A 22,692-nucleotide genomic window follows, 5' to 3' on the forward strand; every position below is an offset into this window, starting at 1 on the left:
GGGAGGGAGTCCCACAGTTTGGAGACTGAGGGAGGGGAGGGAGTCCCACAGTTTGGAGACTGAGGGAGGGGAGGGAGTCCCCCAGTTTGGAGACTGAGGGAGGGGAGGGAGTCCCACAGTTTGGAGACTGAGGGAGGGGAGGGAGTCCCACAGTTTGGAGACTGAGGGAGGGGAGGGAGTCCCACAGTTTGGAGACTGAGGGAGGGGAGGGAGTCCCACAGTTTGGAGACGGAGGGAGGAGAGGGAGTCCCACAGTTTGGAGACTGAGGGAGAGGAGGGAGTCCCACAGTTTGGAGACTGAGGGAGGGGAGGGAGTCCCACAGTTTGGAGACTGAGGGAGGGGAGGGAGTCCCACAGTTTGGAGACTGAGGGAGGGGAGGGAGTCCCACAGTTTGGAGACTGAGGGAGAGGAGGGAGTCCCACAGTTTGGAGACTGAGGGAGGGGAGGGAGTCCCACAGTTTGGAGACTGAGGGAGGGGAGGGAGTCCCACCGTTTGGAGACTGAGGGAGGGGAGGGAGTCCCACAGTTTGGAGACTGAGGGAGGGGCGGGAGTCCCACAGTTTGGAGACTGAGGGAGGTTGAGGGAGTCCCAGAGTTTGGAGACTGAGGGAGAGGAGGGAGTCCCACAGTTTGGAGACTGAGGGAGGGGAGGGAGTCCCACAGTTTGGAGACTGAGGGAGGGGAGGGAGTCCCACAGTTTGGAGACTGAGGGAGGGGAGGGAGTCCCACAGTTTGGAGACTGAGGGAGGTTGAGGGAGTCCCAGAGTTTGGAGACTGAGGGAAAGGAGGGAGTCCCACAGTTTGGAGGCTGAGGGCGGGGAGGGAGTCCCACAGTTGGGAGACTGAGGGAGGGGAGGGAGTCCCACAGATTGGAGACTGAGGGAGGGGAGGGAGTCCCACAGTTTGGAGACTGAGGGAGGGGAGGGAGTCTCACAGTTTGGAGACTGAGGGAGGGGAGGGAGTCCCACAGTTTGGAGACTGAGGGAGGGGAGGGAGTCCCACAGTTTGGAGACTGAGGGAGGGGAGGGAGTCCCACAGTTTGGAGACTGAGGGAGGGGAGGGAGTCCCACAGTTTGGAGACTGAGGGAGGGGAGGGAGTCCCACAGTTTGGAGACGGAGGGAGGGGAGGGAGTCCCACAGTTTGGAGACTGAGGGCGGGGAGGGAGTCCCACAGTTTGGAGACTGAGGGAGGGGAGGGAGTCCCACAGTTTGGAGACTGAGGGAGGGGAGGGAGTCCCACAGATTGGAGACTGAGGGAGGGGAGGGAGTGCCACAGTTTGGAGACTGAGGGAGAGGAGGGAGTCGCATGTTTTGAGTCAGGGAGGTCCTCAGGGAATTACCTGCATCTCTCGATCCCCGTACTTCTGCGGATTCTTGCTGACTTGACTCTTCCGACGCAGTTTCTTCAATTCCGAATGACATTTGTCGATCGAGTGGGCCTTACCGCGAATCTCCAGCTGATATTTTTTCAGGGTGGACTGGACCGAGGGTTTTGGAGAAGATGAAAAAAATAAAACAATGAGTTCTCATTCCGCCTCTGCAGGTTTGATTAACCATTGCTTCGAGAGGCAAGCTAAGCCTCGGCAATCTCTTCACACATCCTCCCGGAGAAGGTGACATAGGACTTACAGAGAATATACAAGCCATTCGGCCCGACTATGTGTGTTGGCCTTCATTGCAAAGGGGTTGGAGTACAAGAACATTCGAATTAGGAGCAGGAGTGGGCCATTCGGCCCCTCGAGCCTGCTCCGCCATTCAATAAGATCATGGCTGATCTTCGACCTGAACTCCGCCCGATCCCCATATCCCTCGATTCCCCGAGAGTCCAAAAGTTTATCGATCTCAGCCTTGAATATACTCAACGACTGAGCCTCCACAGCCCTCTGGGGCAGAGAATTCCAAAGATTCACCGCCCTCTGAGTGAAGAAATTCCTCCTCATCTGAGTCCTCAATGGCCGACCCCTTATCCTGAGACTGTGACCCCTGGTTCGAGACTCTCCAGCCCAGGGGGGAAACAGCCTCTCAGCATCGACCCTGTCAATCCCCCTCAGAATCTTAGACCTTTCAATGAGATCACCTCTCATTCTCCTAAACTCCAGTGAGTATAAGCCCAATCGTCCCAATCTCTCCTCATACGTCATTCCTGCCATCCCAGGTATCAGTCTGGTGAATCTTCGCTGCACTCCCTCCATGGCAAGAACATCCTTCCTCAGATAAGGCGACCAAAACTGCACACAATACTCAAGGTGCGGTCTCACCAAGGCCCTGTACAACTCCAGCAATTGGTTTCTCAGTGAAGCAGTTACAAGGGTTAAATGAGATAGAACAAGACATCGAATTGGGCAAAAAGCTGATTTAGAGGCTTACTCACGTTTAAATACTTCACGTCCAATTCCAATTTCTGTTCCAAGTGGGTAATTAATTCAGAATGGAACACGTTCAACTGTGGGAATAATGGAGCAAAATCAGGAAAGATTCGAACTTCACTCTTTATCTACCCCCGTGCTGTACCTGCCCTGGGAGTGTTTGATGGGACAGTGTAGAGGGAGCTTTACTCTGTATCTACCCCCGTGCTGTACCTGCCCTGGGAGTGTTTGACGGGACAGTGTAGAGGGAGCTTTACTCTGTATCTAACCCATGCTGTACATGCCCTGGGAGTGTTTGATGGGACAGTGTAGAGGGAGCTTTACTCTGTATCTAACCCGTGCTGTACCTGCCCTGGGAGTGTTTGATGGGACAGTGTAGAGGGAGCTTTACTCTGTATCTAACCCCGTGCTGTACCTGCCCTGGGATTGTTTGATGGGACAGTGTAGAGGGAGCTTTACTCTGTATCTAACCCCGTGCTGTACCTGCCCTGGGAGTGTTTGACGGGACAGTGTAGAGGGAGCTTTACTCTGTATCTAACCCCGTGCTGTACCTGCCCTGGGAGTGTTTGATGGGACAGTGTAGAGGGAGCTTTACTCTGTATCTAACCCGTGCTGTACCTGCCCTGGGAGTGTTTGATGGGACAGTGTAGAGGGAGCTTTACTCTGTATCTAACCCCGTGCTGTACCTGCCCTGGGATTGTTTGATGGGACAGTGTAGAGGGAGCTTTACTCTGTATCTAACCCCGTGCTGTACCTGCCCTGGGAGTGTTTGACGGGACAGTGTAGAGGGAGCTTTACTCTGTATCTAACCCCGTGCTGTACCTGCCCTGGGAGTGTTTGATGGGACAGTGTAGAGGGAGCTTTACTCTGTATCTAACCCGTGCTGTACCTGCCCTGGGAGTGTTTGATGGGACAGTGTAGAGGGAGCTTTACTCTGTATCTAACCCGTGCTGTACCTGCCCTGGGAGTGTTTGATGGGACAGTGTAGAGGGAGCTTTACTCTGTATCTAACCCCGTGCTGTACCTGCCCTGGGAGTGTTTGATGGGACAGTGTAGAGGGAGCTTTACTCTGTATCTGACCCGTGCTGTACCTGCCCTGGGAGTGTTTGACGGGACAGTGTAGAGGGAGCTTTACTCTGTATCTAACCCCGTGCTGTACCTGCCCTGGGAGTGTTTGATGGGACAGTGTAGAGGGAGCTTTACTCTGTATCTAACCCGTGCTGTACCTGCCCTGGGAGTGTTTGATGGGACAGTGTAGAGGGAGCTTTACTCTGTATCTAACCCGTGCTGTACCTGCCCTGGGAGTGTTTGATGGGACAGTGTAGAGGGAGCTTTACTCTGTATCTAACCCCGTGCTGTACCTGCCCTGGGAGTGTTTGATGGGACAGTGTAGAGGGAGCTTTACTCTGTATCTGACCCGTGCTGTACATGCCCTGGGAGTGTTAGATGGGACAGTGTAGAGGGAGCTTTACTCTCTATCTAACCCGTACTGTACCTGCCCTGGGAGTGTTTGATGGGTCAGTGTAGAGGGAGCTTTACTCTGTATCTAACCCGTGCTGTACCTGCCCTGGGAGTGTTTGATGGGACAGTGTAGAGGGAGCTTTACTCTGTATCTAACCCCGTGCTGTACCTTCCCTGGGAGTGTTTGATGGGACAGTGTAGAGGGAGCTTTACTCTGTATCTAACCCCGTGCTGGACCTGCCCTGGGACTGTTTGATGGGACAGTGTAGAGGGAGCTTTACTCTGTATCTAACCCGTGCTGTACCTGCCCTGGGAGTGTTTGATGGGACAGTGTAGAGGGAGCGTTACTCTGTATCTAACCCCGTGCTGTACCTGCCCTGGGAGTGTTTGATGGGACAGTGTAGAGGGAGCTTTACTCTGTATCTAACCCCGTGCTGTACCTGCCCTGTGAGTGTTTAATGGGACAGTGTAGAGGGAGCTTTACTCTGTATCTAACCCGTGCTGTACCTGCCCTGGGAGTGTTCGACGGGACACATGTAGAGGGAGCTTTACTCTGTATCTAACCCATACTCTACCCGCCCTGGGAGTGTTTGATGGGACCGTGTCGAGGATGTAAAGTGACTCACCGTCTCTTCTGTCTGCACTTGAATCTGTCGATGGACCTCTGCCATTTGAAACAGCGTGTCCCCTGATGGGAAGAGGAAAGATTGATTAAGATATTCGCAAGAGATCCCTCTTTACCTTAGTGCAAGGACAGGACCGGATTTGTGGGTTTGGTCTGGTCAGCGATGGTAGCGAGGAGACTTAGTTTTCCGTCCAGAACATTATTGACTTGGACTTGGGGTTGGAGGGCAGAAGTTTAAAATTTGCAGATGGCGCAAATCGTGGAAGTGCAGTAAACAGTGAAGAGAGATTGAGTAGATTGGGCCGATACTCTCTGGAGTTTAGGAGAATGAGAGGTGATCTCATTGAAAGGTCTAAGATTCTGAGGGGGATTGACAGGGTAGACGCTGAGAGGCTGTTTCCCCCCCTGGGCTGGAGAGTCTCGAACCAGGGGTCACAGTCTCAGGATAAGGGGTCGGCCATTGAGGACTGAGATGAGGAGGAATTTCTTCACTCAGAGGGCGGTGAATCTTTGGAATTCTCTACCACAGAGGGCTGTGGAGGCGGAGTCGTTGAGTACATAGTACCAGATCCAAGATAGCCTGCTCCCTGGTTGGTTCCATTACATACTGTTCTAGGAAACCATCACGGATGCACTCTATGAACTCCACCTCAAGGCTACCATGGCCAGTTTGATTTGTCCAATCAATATGGCGATTAAAATCACCCATGATTATTACCGTACCTTTGTTTCCAGGCCTCCGTTATTTGTTGATTAATACTCTGTCCAACAGTATTGCTCCTGTTCGGGGGCCTGTAGACTACGCCCACCAGAGACTTTGTCCCTTTATTGTTTTTCAGCTCAACTCAAACCGATTCTACATCTTGACCTTCTGAGCCAATATCACTTCTCACCACTGCACTGATCCCATCTTTTACCAGCAAAGTCACCCCACCTCCCTTTCCTTTCTGTCTATCCTTCTAACCCGTGCTGCACCTGCCCTGGGAGTGTTTGATGGGTCAGTGTAGAGGGAGCTTTACTCTGTATCTAACCCACGCTGTACCTGCCCTGGGAGTGTTTGATGGGTCAGTGTAGAGGGAGCTTTACTCTGTATCTAACCCGTGCTGCACCTGCTCTGGGAGTGTTTGATGGGACAGTGTAGAGGGAGCTTTACTCTGTATCTAATCCCGTGCTGTACCTGCCCTGGGAGTGTTTGATGGGACAGTGCAGAGGGAGCTTTACCCTGTATCTAACCCCGTGCTGTACCTGCCCTGGGAGTGTTTGATGGGACAGTGTAGAGGGAGCTTTAATCTGTATCTAACCCCGTGCTGTACCTGCCCTGGGAGTGTTTGATGGGACAGTGTAGAGGGAGCTTTACTCTGTATCTAACTTCGTGCTGTACCTGCCCTGGGAGTGTTTGATGGGACAGTGTAGAGGGAGCTTTACTCTGTATCTAACCCCGTGCTGTACCTGCCCTGGGAGTGTTTGATGGGACAGTGCAGAGGGAGCTTTACCCTGTATCTAACCCCGTGCTGTACCTGCCCTGGGAGTGTTTGATGGGACAGTGTAGAGGGAGCTTTACTCTGTATCTAACCCGTGCTGTACCTGCCCTGGGAGTGTTTGATGGGACAGTGCAGAGGGAGCTTTACTCTGTATCTAACCCCGTGCTGTACCTGCCCTGGGAGTGTTTGATGGGACAGTGTAGAGAGAGCTTTACTCTATATCTAACCCGTGCTGTACCTGCCCTGGGAGTGTTTGATGGGTCAGTGTAGGGGGAGCTTTACTCTGTATCTAACCCCGTGCTGTACCTGCCCTGGGAGTGTTTGACGGGACAGTGTAGAGGGAACTTTACTCTGTATCTAACCCCGTGCTGTACCTGCCCTGGGAGTGTTTGATGGGACAGTGCAGAGGGAGCTTTACTCTGTACCTAACCCCGTGCTGTACCTGCCCTGGGAGTGTTTGATGGGACAGTGTAGAGGGAGCTTTACTCTGTATCTAACCCCGTGCTGTACCTGCCCTGGGAGTGTTTGATGGGACAGTGTAGAGGGAGCTTTACTCTGTATCTAACCCGTGCTGTACCTGCCCTGGGAGTGTTTGATGGGACAGTGTAGAGGGAGCTTTACTCTGTATCTAACCCGTGCTGTACCTGCCCTGGGAGTGTTTGATGGGACAGTGTAGAGGGAGCTTTACTCTGTATCTAACCCAGTGCTGTACCTGCCCTGCGAGTGTTTGATGGGACAGTGCAGAGGGAGCTTTACACTGTATCTAACCCATGCTGTACCTGCCGTGGGAGTGTTTGATGGGACAGTGTAGAGGGAGCTTTACACTGTATCTAACCCGTGCTGTACCTGCCCTGGGAGTGTTTGATGGGACAGTGTAGAGGGAGCTTTACTCTGTATCTAACCCGTGCTGTACCTGCCCTGGGAGTGTTTGATGGGACAGTGTAGAGGGAGCTTTACTCTGTATCTAACCCGTGCTGTACCTGCCCTGGGAGTGTTTGATGGGACAGTGTAGAGGGAGCTTTACTCTGTATCTAACCCGTGCTGTACCTGCCCTGGGAGTGTTTGATGGGACAGTGTAGAGGGAGCTTTACTCTGTATCTAACCCGTGCTGTACCTGCCCTGGGAGTGTTTGATGGGACAGTGTAGAGGGAGCTTTACTCTGTATCTAACCCGTGCTGCACCTGCCGTGGGAGTGTTTGATGGGACAGTGTAGAGGGAGCTTTACTCTGTATCTAACCCCGTGCTGTACCTGCCCTGGGAGTGTTTGATGGGACAGTGTAGAGGGAGCTTTACTCTTTATCTAACCCTGTGCTGTACCTGCCCTGGGAGTGTTTGATGGGACAGTGTAGAGGGAGCTTTACTCTGTATCTAACCCTGTGCTGTACCTGCCCTGGGAGTGTTTGATGGGACAGTGTAGAGGGAACTTTACTCTGTATCTAACCCGTGCTGTACCTGCCCTGGGAGTGTTTGATGGGACAGTGTAGAGGGAGCTTTACTCTGTATCTAACCCATGCTGCACCTGCCCTGGGAGTGTTTGATGGGACAGTGTAGAGGGAGCTTTACTCTGTATCTAACCCGTGCTGTACCTGCCCTGGGAGTGTTTGATGGGACAGTGTAGAGGGAGCTTTACTCTGTATCTAACCCGTGCTGTACCTGCCCTGGGAGTGTTTGATGCGACAGTGTAGAGGGAGCTTTACTCTGTATCTAACCCATGCTGTACCTGCCCTGGGAGTGTTTGATGCGACAGTGTAGAGGGAGCTTTACTCTGTATCTAACCCGTGCTGTACCTGCCCTGGGAGTGTTTGATATTTTTGAATGGAGGAGCAGGCTCGAGGGGCCGAAGGGCCAAATACTGCTCTTAATTCTTATGCTCTTAAGTTCTTATGATAAGATAGTAATAGACGTCAGGAGGATGTAGACCGACTGGTGAAATGGGCAGGCAGGCGGCAGATGAAGTTTAACGCAGAGAAGTGTGAAGTGATACATTTTGGAAGGAAGAGTGAGGAGAGGCAAAATAAACTAAATGGTACAATCCTAAAGTGGGTGCAGGAACAGAGAGACCTGGGGGTATATGTACACAAATCTTTAAAGGTGGCAGGAAAAGCTAACAAAGCACACGGGATCCTGTACTTTATTAATAGAGGCAAGGAAGTTATGCTGAACCCTTTATAGAACACTGGTTAGGCCCCAGCTGGAGTATTGTGTCCAATTCTGGGCACCGCACTTCAGGAAGGATGTCAAGGCCTTGGAGAGGGTGTAGAGGAGATTGACCAGAATGGTACCAGAGATGAGGGACTTCAGTGATGTGGAGAGACTAGAGAAGCTGGGGTTGTTCTCCTTAGAGCAGAGAAGGTTAAGGGGAGATTGACCAGAATGGGACCAGGGATGAGGGACTTCAGTGATGTGGAGAGACTAGAGAAGCTGGGGTTGTTCTCCTTAGAGCAGAGAAGGTTAAGGGGAGATTGACCAGAATGGTACCAGGGATGAGGGACTTCAGTGATGTGGAGAGACTGGAGAAGCTGGGGTTGTTCTCCTTAGAGCAGAGAAGGTTAAGGGGAGATTGACCAGAATGGTACCAGGGATGAGGGACTTCAGTGATGTGGAGAGACTGGAGAAGCTGGGGTTGTTCTCCTTAGAGCAGAGAAGGTTAAGGGGAGATTGACCAGAATGGTACCAGGGATGAGGGACTTCAGTGATGTGGAGAGACTGGAGAAGCTGGGGTTGTTCTCCTTAGAGCAGAGAAGGTTAAGGGGAGATTGACCAGAATGGTACCAGGGATGAGGGACTTCAGTGATGTGGAGAGGCTGGAGAAGTTGGGATTGTTCTCCTTAGAGCAGAGAAGGTTAAGGGGAGATTGACCAGAATGGTACCGGGGATGAGGGACTTCAGTGATGTGGAGAGACTGGAGAAGCTGGGGTTGTTCTCCTTAGAGCAGAGAAGGTTAAGGGGGAGATTGACCAGAATGGTACCAGGGATGAGGGTCTTCAGTGATGTGGAGAGACTGGAGAAGCTGGGATTGTTCTCCTTAGAGCAGAGAAGGTTAAGGGGGAGATTGACCAGAATGGTACCAGGGATGAGGGACTTCAGTGATGTGGAGAGACTGGAGAAGCTGGGGTTGTTCTCCTTAGAGCAGAGAAGGTTAAGAGGAGATTGACCAGAATGGTACCAGGGATGAGGGACATCAGTGATGTGGAGAGACTGGAGAAGCTGGGGTTGTTCTCCTTAGAACAGAGAAGGTTAAGGGGAGATTGACCAGAATGGTACCAGGGATGAGGGACTTCAGTGATGTGGAGAGACTGGAGAAGCTGGGATTGTTCTCCTTAGAGCAGAGAAGGTTAAGGGGAGATTGACCAGAATGGTACCAGGGATGAGGGACTTCAGTGATGTGGAGAGACTGGAGAAGCTGGGGTTGTTCTCCTTAGAACAGAGAAGGTTAAGGGGAGATTGACCAGAATGGTACCAGGGATGAGGGGCTTCAGTGATGTGGAGAGACTGGAGAAGCTGGGGTTGTTCTCCTTAGAGCAGAGAAGGTTAAGGGGAGATTGACCAGAATGGTACCAGGGATGAGGGACATCAGTGATGTGGAGAGACTGGAGAAGCTGGGATTGTTCTCCTTAGAACAGAGAAGGTTAAGGGGAGATTGACCAGAATGGTACCAGGGATGAGGGACTTCAGTGATGTGGAGAGACTGGAGAAGCTGGGATTGTTCTCCTTAGAGCAGAGAAGGTTAAGGGGAGATTGACCAGAATGGTACCAGGGATGAGGGACTTCAGTGATGTGGAGAGACTGGAGAAGCTGGGGCTGTTCTCCTTAGAGCAGAGAAGGTTAAGGGGGAGATTGACCAGAATGGTACCAGGGATGAGGGACTTCAGTGATGTGGAGAGACTGGAGAAGCTGGGATTGTTCTCCTTAGAGCAGAGAAGGTTAAGGGGAGATTGACCAGAATGGTACCAGGGATGAGGGACTTCAGTGATGTGGAGAGACTGGAGAAGCTGGGATTGTTCTCCTTAGAGCAGAGATGGTTAAGGGGAGATTGACCAGAATGGTACCAGGGATGAGGGACTTCAGTGATGTGGGGAGACTGGAGAAGCTGGGGTTGTTCTCCTCAGAGAAGAGAAGGTTAAGGGGAGATTGACCAGAATGGTACCAGGGATGAGGGACTTCAGTGATGTGGAGAGACTGGAGAAGCTGGGATTGTTCTCCTTAGAGCAGAGAAGGTTAAGGGGGAGATTGACCAGAATGGTGCCAGGGATGAGGGACTTCAGTGATGTGGAGAGACTGGAGAAGCTGGGGTTGTTCTCCTTAGAGCAAAGAAGGTTAAGGGGAGATTGACCAGAATGGTACCGGGGATGAGGGACTTCAGTGATGTGGAGAGACTGGAGAAGCTGGGATTGTTCTCCTTAGAGCAGAGAAGGTTAAGGGGAGATTGACCAGAATGGTACCAGGGATGAGGGACATCAGTGATGTGGAGAGACTGGAGAAGCTGGGGTTGTTCTCCTTAGAGCAGAGAAGGTTAAGGGGAGGTTGACCAGAATGGTACCAGGGATGAGGAACTTCAGTGATGTGGAGAGACTGGAGAAGCTGGGGTTGTTCTCCTTAGAGCAGAGAAGGTTAAGGGGAGATTGATCAGAATGGGACCAGGGATGAGGGACCTCAGTGATGTGGAGAGACTGGAGAAGCTGGGGTTGTTCTCCTTAGAGCAGAGAAGTTTGAGAGGAGATTTGATAGAGGTGTTAAAGATCATGAAGAGTTTAGACAGAGTAGATAGAAACTTTTTCCAATGGCCGGAGGGTCGGTAATCAGAGGACACAGATTGAAGGCGATTCTCCGAAGAACCAGAGGGGAGATGAGGAAAACCTTTTTTACGCAATGAGTGGCTACGATTTGGAATGCACTGCCTGAGGGGAATTTTTTAATTCGTTCCTGGGATGTTCCCGTGCGCCTGCTGCCCTTGTCCTAGGTGGAAGAGGTCGCGGGTTTGGGAGGTGCTGCCGAAGAAGCCTTGGCGAGTTGCTGCAGTGCATCTTGCAGATGGTACACACTGCAGCCACGGTGCGCCAGTGGTGGAGGGAGTGAATGTTTAAGGTGGTGGATGGGGTGCCGATCAAGCGGGCTGCTTTACCCTGAATGGTGTCCAGCTGGTTGAGTGTTGTTGGAGCTGCACTCATCCAGGCAAGTGGAGAGTATTCCATCACACTCCTGACTTGTGCCTTGTAGATGGTGGAAAGGCTTTGGGGAGTCAGGAGGTGAGACACTCGCCGCAGAATTCCCAGCCTCTGACCTGCTCTTGTAGCCACAGTATTTATGTGGCTGGTCCAGTTAAGTTTCTGTTCAATGGAGACTCCCCGGATATTGATGGTGAGGGATTTGACGATGGTAATGCCATTGAATGTCAAGGGGCGGTGGTTAAACTCTCGCTTGTTGGAGATAGTCGGCGCAGACTCGATGGGCCGAATGGTCTCCTTCTGTGCAGGACTATTCTATGAAGGAGGGCGGGTATCACTGCTGCTCTGTAGACCATGAGCTTGGTGCCGGGTTTGAGGTCCTGGTCTTCAAACACTCTCTTCCTCAGGCGACCGAAGGCTGCACTGGCACACTGAAGGCGGTGTTGAACTTCGTCGTCGACGTCTGCCCTTGTTGACAGTAGGCTCCCGAGGCATGGAAAGTGGTCCATGTTGTCCAAGGCCTTGTCATGTATTTTGATAATCGGGGGGCATCACATGGACCATGTACAGCAGACACCTCAAAGCACTGGAGAGGTACCACCAACGCTGCCTCCGCAAGATCCTGCAAATCCATTGGCAGGATAGGCGCACCAACGTCAGTGTTCTTGCTCAGGCCAACATCCCCAGCATCGAAGCTCTGACCACGCTCGATCAGCTCCGATGGACAGTTCACATCGTCCGCATGCCCGATACGAGACTCCCAAAACAAGCGTCCGACACGGCAAGAGAGCCCCAGGTGGGCAGAGGAAACGCTTCAAGGACACCCTCAAAGCCTCCTTGAAAAAGTGTAACATCCCCACCGACACCTGGGAATCCCTGGCCCAAGACCGCACAAAGTGGAGGAGAAGCATCCGGGAAGGCGCCGAACATCTCGAGTCCCTTCGCCGGGAGCAAGCGGGAAGCCAAGCGCAAACAGCGGAAGGAGCGCACGTCAACCCAAGCACCCCAACCCACCCGCCCCTTCAACCGCCGTCTGCCCCACCTGTGACAGAGACTGTAGGACCCGCATTGGACTCATCAGTCACCTGAGAACTAATTTTTAGTGTGGAAGCATAGAAACATAGAAGATAGGAGCAGGAGTAGGCCATTCGGCCCCTCGAGCCTGCTCCGCCATTTAATGAGATCATGGCTGATCATCCAAATTCAGTGCCCTGTCCCTGCTTTCTCCCCATATCCCTTGATCCCTTTAGCCTTAAGAAATATATCCAACTCCTTCTTGAATATATTTAATGAATTGGCCTCCACTGCCTTCTGTGGTAGAGAATTCCACAGGTTCACCACTCTCTGGGTGAAGAAATTCCTCCTCATTGCTGTCCTAAATGGCTTACCCCTTATCCTTAGACTGTGACTCCCTGGTTCTGGACTCCCCCGCCATCGGGAACATCCTTCCTGCATCTAGTCTGTCCAGTCCTATCAGACTTTTATAAGTTTCAATGAGATCCCCTCTCATTCTTCTAAACTCCAGCTAGTATAAGCCCAATCGACCCAATCTCTCCTCATACGTCATTCCTGCCATCCCAGGTATCAGTCTGATGAATCTTCGCTGAACTCCTTCCATGGCAAGAACATCCTTCCTCAGATAAGATGACCAAAACTGCACACAATACTCAAGATGTGGTCTCACCAAGGCCCTGTACAACTGCAGCAAGACATCCCTGTTCCTGTACTTAAACCCTCTCACTACGAAGGCCAACATACCATTTGCCTTCTTAACCGCCTGCTGCACCTGCATGCTTACCTTCAGCGACTGGTGCACAAGGACACCCAGGTCTCGTTGCACTTCCCCTTCTCCCAATCTATTGCCATTCAGATAATAATCTGCCTTCCTGTTTTTGACACCAAAGTGGATAACCTCGCATTTATCCACATTATATTGCATCTGCCATGCATCTGCCCAATCACCCAACCTGTCCAAATCATACTGGAGTTTCTCGGCATCCTCCTCACAGCACACACGCCCACCCAGCTTTGTGTCATCTGCAAACTTGGAGATATTACATCTAGTTCCCTCGTCTAGATCATTAATATATATTGTGAATAGCTGGAGTCCTAGGACCGATCCCTGCGGTACCCCACTAGTCACTGCCTGCCACTCGGAAAAAGAGCCGTTTATTCCAACTCTTTGCTTCCTGTCTGCCAACCAGTTCTCTATCCAAGTCAGTACCTTACCCCCAATCCCATGAGCCTTAACTTTACACGATAATCTCTTATGCAGGACCTTATCGAAAGCCTTCTGAAAGTCCAAATACACCACATCCACTGGTTCTCCCTTATCTACTCTACTAGTTACATCCTCAAAAAAACTCCAATAGATTAGTCAAGCACGATTTACCTTTTGTAAATGCATGTTGACTTTGTCACTGTTTTCCAAGTGCTCTGCTATTACATCTTTTATAATGGACTCTCGCATTTTCCCCACTACCGATGTCAGGCTTACCGGTCTGTAATTCCCCGTTTTCTCTCTACCACCTTTTTTGAACAGTGGGGTAACATTAGCTACCCTCCAATCCATGAGAACTGTTCCAGAGTCTATAGAATGAGACAGGGACCTACAGTCTCTATAGAGACAGTGATTGTAGGTCCCGCATTGGACTCATCAGTCACCTGAGAACTCATTTTTAGTGTGGAAGCAAGTCATCCTCGGTTCCGAGGGACTGCCTAAGAGAAGAGATTCTCCGAAGGTGATGGCCAACTCTCTCAGTCTCCGTGGAGAGCCGCGTCGAACCAAAGGAACATGCAGGGATCCGTAACCTAATCAGAAACAATGTTGGGCATCTCAAGAATGTAGGCGTGAGCTACCCGTCTCCTTGCCAACTCTCCCCCAACAGCCCCGCCCTAGGCCTGCCCCGCGATCCATGCCCTTAACTGCTGCCAGGGCACAAGTGAACGAGCCGAGGATCAGATAGGCCCAACAGCTGACACGGAAAACTCCCGAGGGACTGGCAAATTCCGTTCCAACCGGAATCGCCAGCTCCTACTGAGAGGTGCAGCGGGGACGGACGAGGGGGGGTTGGGAGTGAGTTACGGGCTGGAATCTCAGCGTAGAAGCAAAGACTTTTACGGCACGCAAGGAGGCCATACTTAAGAAAGGACATACTTGCTCTCGAGTCAGTACAAAGAAGGTTCACTCGGTTAATCCCGGGGATGAGGGGATGGACATATGAGGAGAGGTTGAGTAGATTGGGACTCTACTCATTGGAGTTCAGAAGAATGAGAGGCGATCTTATTGAAACATATAAGATTGTGAAGGGGTTGGATCGGGTGGATGCGGGGAGGATGTTCCCGATGATGGGTGAAACGAGAGCTAGGAGGCATAGTCTTAGAATAAGGGGCTGCTCTTTCAAAACTGAGATGAGGAGGAACTACTTCACTCAGAGGGTGGTAGGTCCATGGAATATGCTGCCCCAAAAAGCTGTAGAAGCTACATCATTACATAAATTTAAAACAGAAATAGACAGTTTCCTAGAAGTAAAGGGAATTAAGGGTTACGGGGAGCGGGCAGGAATTTGGACATGAGTCTAGGTTCGGATCGGTCATGGCCCTGTGGGTAGCGGAGCGGGCCCAGGGGCCGTGTAGCCTGATCCTGCTCCTATTTCGTGTGTCTAATTCTGTTCGATTCAGGAGATGGTTCTGTGATAGTGGATTGGCGGTTAGGATCAGATCAGCCATGATCTTATTGAATGGCGGAGCAGGCTCGAGGGGCCGATTGGCCTACTCCTGCTCCTATTTCTTATGTTCTTATGTTCTTATGAGGCCATGCGGCCCACCGTGTCCGTGCCGGCCGACAAAGAGCTCTCCAGCCTAATCCCACTTTTCAGCTCTCGGTCTGTAGCCCTGTGGGTTAAGGCACTTAAAGCGCATATCCAAGTACTGTTTAAATGCGATGAGGGTCTCTGCCTCGACCAGCCTTTCAGGCAGTGAGTTCCAGACCCCCACCACCCTCTGGGTGAAGACATTTCCCCTCAAATCCCCTCTAAACCTTCTCCCAATTACTTTCAATCTCTGCTCCCCTGGTTAGTGACCTCTCTGTTAAGCGAAACAGGTCCTTCCTTATCCACTCTATCTAGACACCTCACAATTTTATACACCTCAATTAAATCTCCCCCCAGTCTCCTCTGTTCCAAAGAAAACAACCCCAGCCTCTCCGATCTTTCCTCATCGCTAAAATTCTCCAGTCCTTGCAACATCCTCGTAAATCTCCTCTGCACCCTCTCTAGTGCAATCACATCCTTCCTGTAATGTGGTGACCAGGACTGCACGCCGTACTCTAGTTACATAGAAACATAGAAGATAGGAGCAGGAGTCGGCCATTCGGCCCCTCGAGCCTGCTCCGCCATTCAATGAGATCATGGCTGATCATCCAAATTCAGTACCCTGTCCCTGCCTTCTCCCCATATCCCTTGATCCCTTTAGCCTTAAGAAATATATCCAACTCCTTCTTGAATATATTTAATGAATTGGCCTCCACTCCCTTCTGTGGTAGTGAATTCCACAGGTTCACCACTCTCTGGGTGAAGAAATTCCTCCTCATCTCAGTCCTAAATGGCTTACCCCTTATCCTTAGACTGTGACCCCTGGTTCTGGACTCCCCGGCCATCGGGAACATCCTTCCTGCATCTAGTCTGTCTAGTCCTGTTAGAATTTTATAAGTTTCAATGAGATCCCCTCTCATTCTTCTAAACTCCAGCGAGTATAAGCCCAATCGACCCAATCTCTCCTTATACGTCATTCCTGCCATCCCAGGTATCAGTCTGGTGAATCTTCGCTGCACTCCCTCCATGGCAAGAACATCCTTCCTCAGATAAGGCGACCAAAACTGCGCACAATACTCAAGGTGTGGTCTCACCAAGGCCCTGTACAACTGCAGCAAGACATCCTTGTTCCTGTACTCGAATCCTCTCGCTACGAGGGCCAACATACCATTTGCCTTCTTGACCGCCTGCTGCACCTGCATGCTTACCTTCAGCGACCTAGTTGTGGCCCTTCTAGTGCTTTATACAGTTCAAGCATAAACTCTTGCCTTCATTAGCCGAGGCATAGAATATAAGAGCAGGGAGGTTATGATGGAGCTGTACAAAATGCTAGTTAGGCCACAGCTGGAATACTGTGTGCAGTTCTGGTCGCCACACTATAGGAAGGATGTGATTGCATTGGAGAGGGTGCAGAGGAGATTCACCAGGATGTTACCTGGGCTGGAGCGCTTCAGCTATGGAGAGAGGCTGGACAGGCTGGGGTTGTTTTCCTTGGAGCAGAGAAGGCTGAGGGGGGGCCTGATTGAGGTGTACAAAATTATGAGGGGCATAGATAGGGTAGATAGAAAGGAACTTTTCCCCTTAGTAGAGGGGTCAGTAACCAGAGGGCATAGTTTCAAGGTAAGGGGCAGGAGGTTTAGAGGGGATTTGAGGAAAAACTTTTTCACCCAGAGGGTGGTTGGAATGTGGAACTCACTGCCTGAAAGGGTGGTAGAGGCAGGAACCCTCACAACATTCAAGAAGCATTTAGATGAGCACTTGAAACGCCATAGCATACAAGGCTACGGACCAAGTGCTGGAAAATGGGATTAGAATAGACAGGGCTTGATGGCCGGCGCAGACACGATGGGCCGAAGGGTCTCTTTCTGTGCTGTATACCTCTATCTCTCTCTCTGTCTCTCGGGGTTTGGGGGGGTTTATATATAGAATAACAGATACCCGGGAGTGAGTTACAGGCTGGAATCTAATCGAGGGGTTCGGGGAGGGGTTTATATATAGAATAACAGATACCCGGGAGTGAGTTACAGGCTGGAGTCTAATCGAGGGGTTCGGGGGGTTTAGATATAGAATAACAGATACCCGGGAGTGAGTTACAGGCTGGAATCTAATCGAGGGGTTCAGGGGTTTATATATAAAATAACGGATACCCGGGAGTGAGTTACAGGCTGGAATCTAATCGAGGGGCTCGGGGGGTTTATATATAGAATAACAGATACCCGGGAGTGAGTTACAGGCTGGAATCTAATCGTGGGGTTTGGGGGGTTTATGTATAGAATAACAGATACCCGGGAGTGAGTTACAGGCTGGAATCTAATCGAGGGGTTTGGGGGGTTTATATATAGAATAACAGATACCCGGGAGTGAGTTACAGGCTGGAATCTAATCGAGGGGTTCGGGGGGTTTATATATAGAATAACAGATACCCGGGAGTGAGTTACAGGCTGGAATCTAATCGAGGGGTTCGGGGGGTTTATATATAGAATAACTGATACCCGGGAGTGAGTTACAGGCTGGAATCTAATCGAGGGGTTCGGGGGGTTTATATATAGAATAACGGATACCCGGGAATGAGTTATAGGCTGGAATCTAATTGAGGGGTTCGGGGGGGTTTATATATAGAATAACAGATACCCGGGAGTGAGTTACAGGCTGGAATCTAATCGAGGGGATCGGTGGGGTTTATATATAGAATAACAGATACCCGGGAGTGAGTTACAGGCTGGAATCTGATCGAGGGGTTCAGCGGGTTTATATATAGAATAACAGATACCCGGGAGTGAGTTACAGGCTGGAATCTGATCGAGGGGTTCAGGGGGGTTTATATATAGAATAACAGATACCCAGGAATGAGTTACAGGCTGGAATCTAATCGAGGGGTTCGGGGGGGTTTATTTACAGAATAACAGATACCCGAGAGTTCAGGATTTTGCTGTCTCAACACAGGATAGCTGTGGGCTAGTTGCTAAGTTGCGTGTGTGAAGTAGGAGGGAGAAGGGGTGAGGTTTATGTGAATTAAACAAGCAACATAATCAGACGGAGACAGAATGCCAAGGCAGGAAGGAAAGGACATTAGACAATGGGCTGAAAGGGAATGTAGAAACAAGGGCCGATAATCTGCAGCGAATTGGCAGCTTAATGTGCGCTTGCAATATCTGTTCCCAATTCCACTTCCCTCAAATCGCCCGTCCACTCTTACCCACACACCTCACGCTCAAACCTTCACTCCACTCAACCCAACACCCCTCACCCTCAAACCGTCACTTCACTCTTACCCAACACACCTCACCCTCAAACCGTCACTTCACTCTTACCCACACACCTCACGCTCAAACCTTCACTCCACTCAACCCAACACCCCTCACCCTCAAGCCGTCACTTCGCTCTTACCCAACACACCTCACCCTCAAACCGTCACTTCACTCTTACCCACACACCTCACCCTCAAACCGTCACTGCACTCAACCCACACACCTCACCCTCAAACCGTCACTGCACTCAACCCACACCCCTCACCCTCAAACCGTCACTGCACTCTTACCCACACACCTCACCCTCAAACCGTCACTGCACTCAACCCACACACCTCACCCTCAAACCGTCACTGCACTCAACCCACACCCCTCACCCTCAAACCGTCACTGCACTCTTACCCACACACCTCACCCTCAAACCGTCACTGCACTCAACCCACACACCTCACCCTCAAACCATCACTTCACTCAACCCACACACTTCACCCTCAAACCGTCACTGCACTCAACCCACACACCTCACCCTCAAACCGTCACTGCACTCAACCCACACCCCTCACCCTCAAACCGTCACTGCACTCTTACCCACACACCTCACCCTCAAACCGTCACTGCACTCAACCCAACACACCTCACCCTCAAACCGTCACTTCACTCTTACCCACACACCTCACCCTCAAACCTTCACTTCACTCTTACCCACACACCTCACCCTCAAACCATCACTTCACTCAACCCACACACCTCACCCTCAAACCTTCACTCCACTCTTACCCACACACCTCACCCTCAAACCGTCACTGCACTCTTACCCACACACCTCACCCTCAAACCTTCACTCCACTCTTACCCACACCCCTCACCCTCAAACCGTCACTTCACTCTTACCCACACACCTCACTCTCAAACCGTCACTGCACTCAACCCACACCCCTCACCCTCAAACCGTCACTGCACTCAACCCAACACCCCTCACCCTCAAACCGTCACTCCAATCAACCCACACCCCTCACCCTCAAACCGTCACTCCACTCTTACCCACACACCTCACCCTCAAACCGTCACTCCAATCAACCCACACCCCTCACCCTCAAACCGTCACTCCACTCTTACCCACACCCCTCACCCTCAAACCGTCACTCCACTCTTACCCACACCCCTCACCCTCAAACCGTCACTCCACTCTTACCCACACACCTCACCCTCAAACCGTCACTGCACTCTTACCCACACACCTCACCCTCAAACCGTCACTGCACTCAACCCACACCCCTTACCCTCAAACCGTCACTCCAATCAACCCACACCCCTCACCCTCAAACCGTCACTTCACTCTTACCCACACACCTCACCCTCAAACCGTCACTCCAATCAACCCACACCCCTCACCCTCAAACCGTCACTTCACTCTTACCCACACACCTCACCCTCAAACCGTCACTTCACTCTTACCCACACCCCTCACCCTCAAACCATCACTGCACTCAACCCACACACCTCGCCCTCAAACCATCCCACCACTCAGGTGATCTCATTGAAATATTGACCAGAAACTTAACTGGACCAGCCACATCAATACTGTGGCTACAAGAGCAGGTCAGAGGCTGGGAATTCTGCGGCGAGTGTCTCACCTCCTGACTCCCCAAAGCCTTTCCACCATCTACAAGGCACAAGTCAGGAGTGTGATGGAATACTCTCCACTTGCCTGGATGAGTGCAGCTCCAACAACACTCGAGAAGCTCGACACCATCCAGGACAAAGCAGCCCGCTTGATTGGCACCCCATCCACCACCTTAAACATTCACTCCCTCCACCACCGGCGCACCGTGGCTGCAGTGTGTACCATCTACAAGATGCACTGCAGCATCTCGCCAAGGCTTCTTCGGCAGCACCTCCCAAACCCGCGACCTCTTCCACCTAGAAGGACAAGGGCAGCAGGCGCGTGGGAACACCACCACCTCCAAGTTCCCCTCCAAGTCACACACACCATCCCGACTTGGAAATATATCGGCCGTTCCTTCATCGTCGCTGGGTCCAAATCCTGGAACTCCCTCCCTAACAGCGCTGTGGGAGTACCTTCACCACACGGACTGCAGCGGTTCAAGAAGGCGGCTCACCACCACCTTCTCACGGGGCAACTAGGGATGGGCGATAAATGCTGGCCCTGTCAGCGACGCCCAGATCCCATAAACAAATAAAAAAACACTCAGACACACGCCTGGTACCGCATGGTCAGTGTGCGTCTGCGAGTCAGCTCCTGTGTGGGTCAGGTCAGTAACCAAAGGACACAGATTTAAAATAATTGGCCAAAAATTCCAGGGGAGATACGAAGAATGTCTTTACGCAGCGAGTTGTTGTGATCTAGAATGTGCTGCCTGAAAGGGCGGTGGAAGCAGATTCAATAGAGACTTTCAAAAGGGGGATTGGAGAAATACTTGAAGGGGTCATTTGCAGGGCTGTGGGGAACGAGCGAGGGGTGAGAGTGGGACTAATGGGAGAGCTCGACCACAGAGCGGGCACAGGCACGATGGGCCGAATGGCCTCCTCCCGGGCTCTGTCATTCTGTGATTCTATGAATTTAAATCAGGTGTCTAAATCGCGTCACATTCTTCGAATCGCCGGTTTCACTGGGGATCATCACGGACCGCAACAGCTGAATATTTCCCACACACTCACCGCTCCACATTCCAAACATTCTCTCTCTCTCTCTCTCTCAATTCAATTCAATTCAATTCAAATGCTTTATTGGCATGAAAGTTTACTCTCTGTCTCTCTCTGTCTCTCTGTCTCTCTCTGTCTCTCTGTCTCTCTCTGTCTCTCTCTCTCTCTCTCTGTCTCTCTCTCTGTCTCTCTCTGTCTCTCTCTCTCTCTCTGTCTCTCTGTCTCTCTCTGTCTCTCTCTCTCTCTCTCTGTCTCTCTCTCTGTCTCTGTCTCTCTCTCTCTCTCTGTCTCTCTCTCTCTCTCTCTGTCTCTCTCTCTGTCTCTCTCTCTCTGTCTCTCTCTGTCTCTCCAATTCCAATTCCAATTCCAATTCAAATGCTTTATTGGCATGAAAGTTTACAGAGAACCATATTGCCAAAGCTTACATAGCAAAAAGGTACAGTTTTCCAACATTCTGTAGGTGTCAATCGATTTGACATTTGTTGGGTACATACAATATTACTTTTAAACAATATTAATTTTAAACAGTCTTTGTACTTCATTTGGTACGTTCAATATTAATTTTAAACAGTCTTAATTTTAAACAGTCCTCAGGTTGTGACATGTTGTTACATATTTGGCCCCAAGGTATGGTCTGTCTCCTTCTCCTAGGACTAATCTCAATTTTGACAGGTCATCCAATTCCTTGAAATCTGGGGTTGTTTGGCTTAGCTTGTTGAATAATATGTTTCTTGATGTGTTGAATTTTTCGCATTTTAGGAGGAAATGCATCTCTGTTTCAACCTCGCCGGCCAGACATTGATCGCATATTCTATTCTCTCTAGGCTGCCAGGATTTCTTGTATCTGCCTTTTTCAATTTCCAGTTGGTGGTCGCTTAGTCTGTACCTGGTGAGGGTCTGTCTCTGTTTTGTGTCTCTGATGGTCGTGAGGTAGTCTGCCAGTTTATATTCTCTTTTTAGGGCCCGGTAACATTCTAATCTGCTTTGGCTTTCGGTTATTTTGTTCCAATGTTCCAGGTAGGTTTCTTTGCATTTTTTAATGATTTGGTTCACTCGGATTGGTGTTTGGACGGCTGTGTTGGTCTGGGGCTGGTCAGGGTCCGGCTGAGTACTTAGTTTCAGTAGCAGCTGACTCAGGGGACTCTTTTCTGGGTTTAGCTCTTGGGTCTGAAAGGCTTTGAAATGAAGGGTGTCTGGGGAGCTAGATTTGAGGTGATTTAGGAAGTTTAGTGCTCGTTTTTGGATGTTTATTATCAGTGGGTATCTGCCTAGTTCGGCTCTGCATGCATTTGTTGGCGTTTTTCTTTGGGTGCGAAGGATGCTTCGGCAGAATTCTGCATGTAGGGCTTCTATTGTGTGTTTTTCCCATTTAGTGTAGCTTTGGTGATTTAGCGGGCCCCATACTTCACTACCGTACAGTGCAATGGGCAGGATTATGCTGTCAAATATTTTGAGCCAGATTTTGATTGGGATTTGGATGTTGTAGAATTTTCTTTTTATTGCATATAGGGCTCTTCGGGCTTTTTCTTTTAGTGCATTCACTGCTATGCTGAAGCTCCCTGATGCTGTAATAGTTAGACCAAGGTAGGTGTAGCTCATAGTGTGTCCTATAGTGGTATCACTGAGGGTAAACTGGTATTTGTTTTCCTGACATCTGGGCCTTTTTTGAAAAATCATGATGTTGGTTTTCTTTAGATTTACTGTTAGAGCCCAATTTTGGCAGTATTTGTCGAGTAGGTCTAGTTGTTGCTGTAATCCCTGTTCTGTGGGAGACAGCAGAACCAGGTCGTCCGCATAGAACAGGGATTTCACTTCTCCATCCAGGAGACGGAGACCTGGTGACTCGCTTTGCTCCAGCATGTCTGCTAA

At 50.7% G+C, this 22,692-nt stretch overlaps 1 protein-coding gene across 1 annotated transcript in view; it reads right to left on the bottom strand.

Moving 5' to 3' along the window:
• Positions 1 to 1,314: 1,314 nt before the first annotated feature.
• LOC147084817 (BAR/IMD domain-containing adapter protein 2-like) overlaps positions 1,315 to 22,692 on the bottom strand; it is a 36,282-nt gene continuing 14,904 nt past the window's right edge. The window contains exons 4-6 of the mRNA XM_085979536.1: positions 4,455 to 4,516; positions 2,373 to 2,444; positions 1,315 to 1,479 (exon numbers count right to left, since the gene is read on the bottom strand). Of these exons, the coding sequence (XP_085835662.1) occupies positions 1,330 to 1,479; positions 2,373 to 2,444; positions 4,455 to 4,516 (284 nt within the window). The 3' untranslated portion in view covers positions 1,315 to 1,329. The remainder of the gene's footprint in view (positions 1,480 to 2,372; positions 2,445 to 4,454; positions 4,517 to 22,692) is intronic.

This window comes from Somniosus microcephalus, unplaced genomic scaffold (assembly GCF_052327205.1).
Source record: "Somniosus microcephalus isolate GS21.2 unplaced genomic scaffold, FLI_Smic_1.0 unresolved_chr9, whole genome shotgun sequence".
Taxonomy (NCBI): Eukaryota; Metazoa; Chordata; class Chondrichthyes; order Squaliformes; family Somniosidae; genus Somniosus; species Somniosus microcephalus.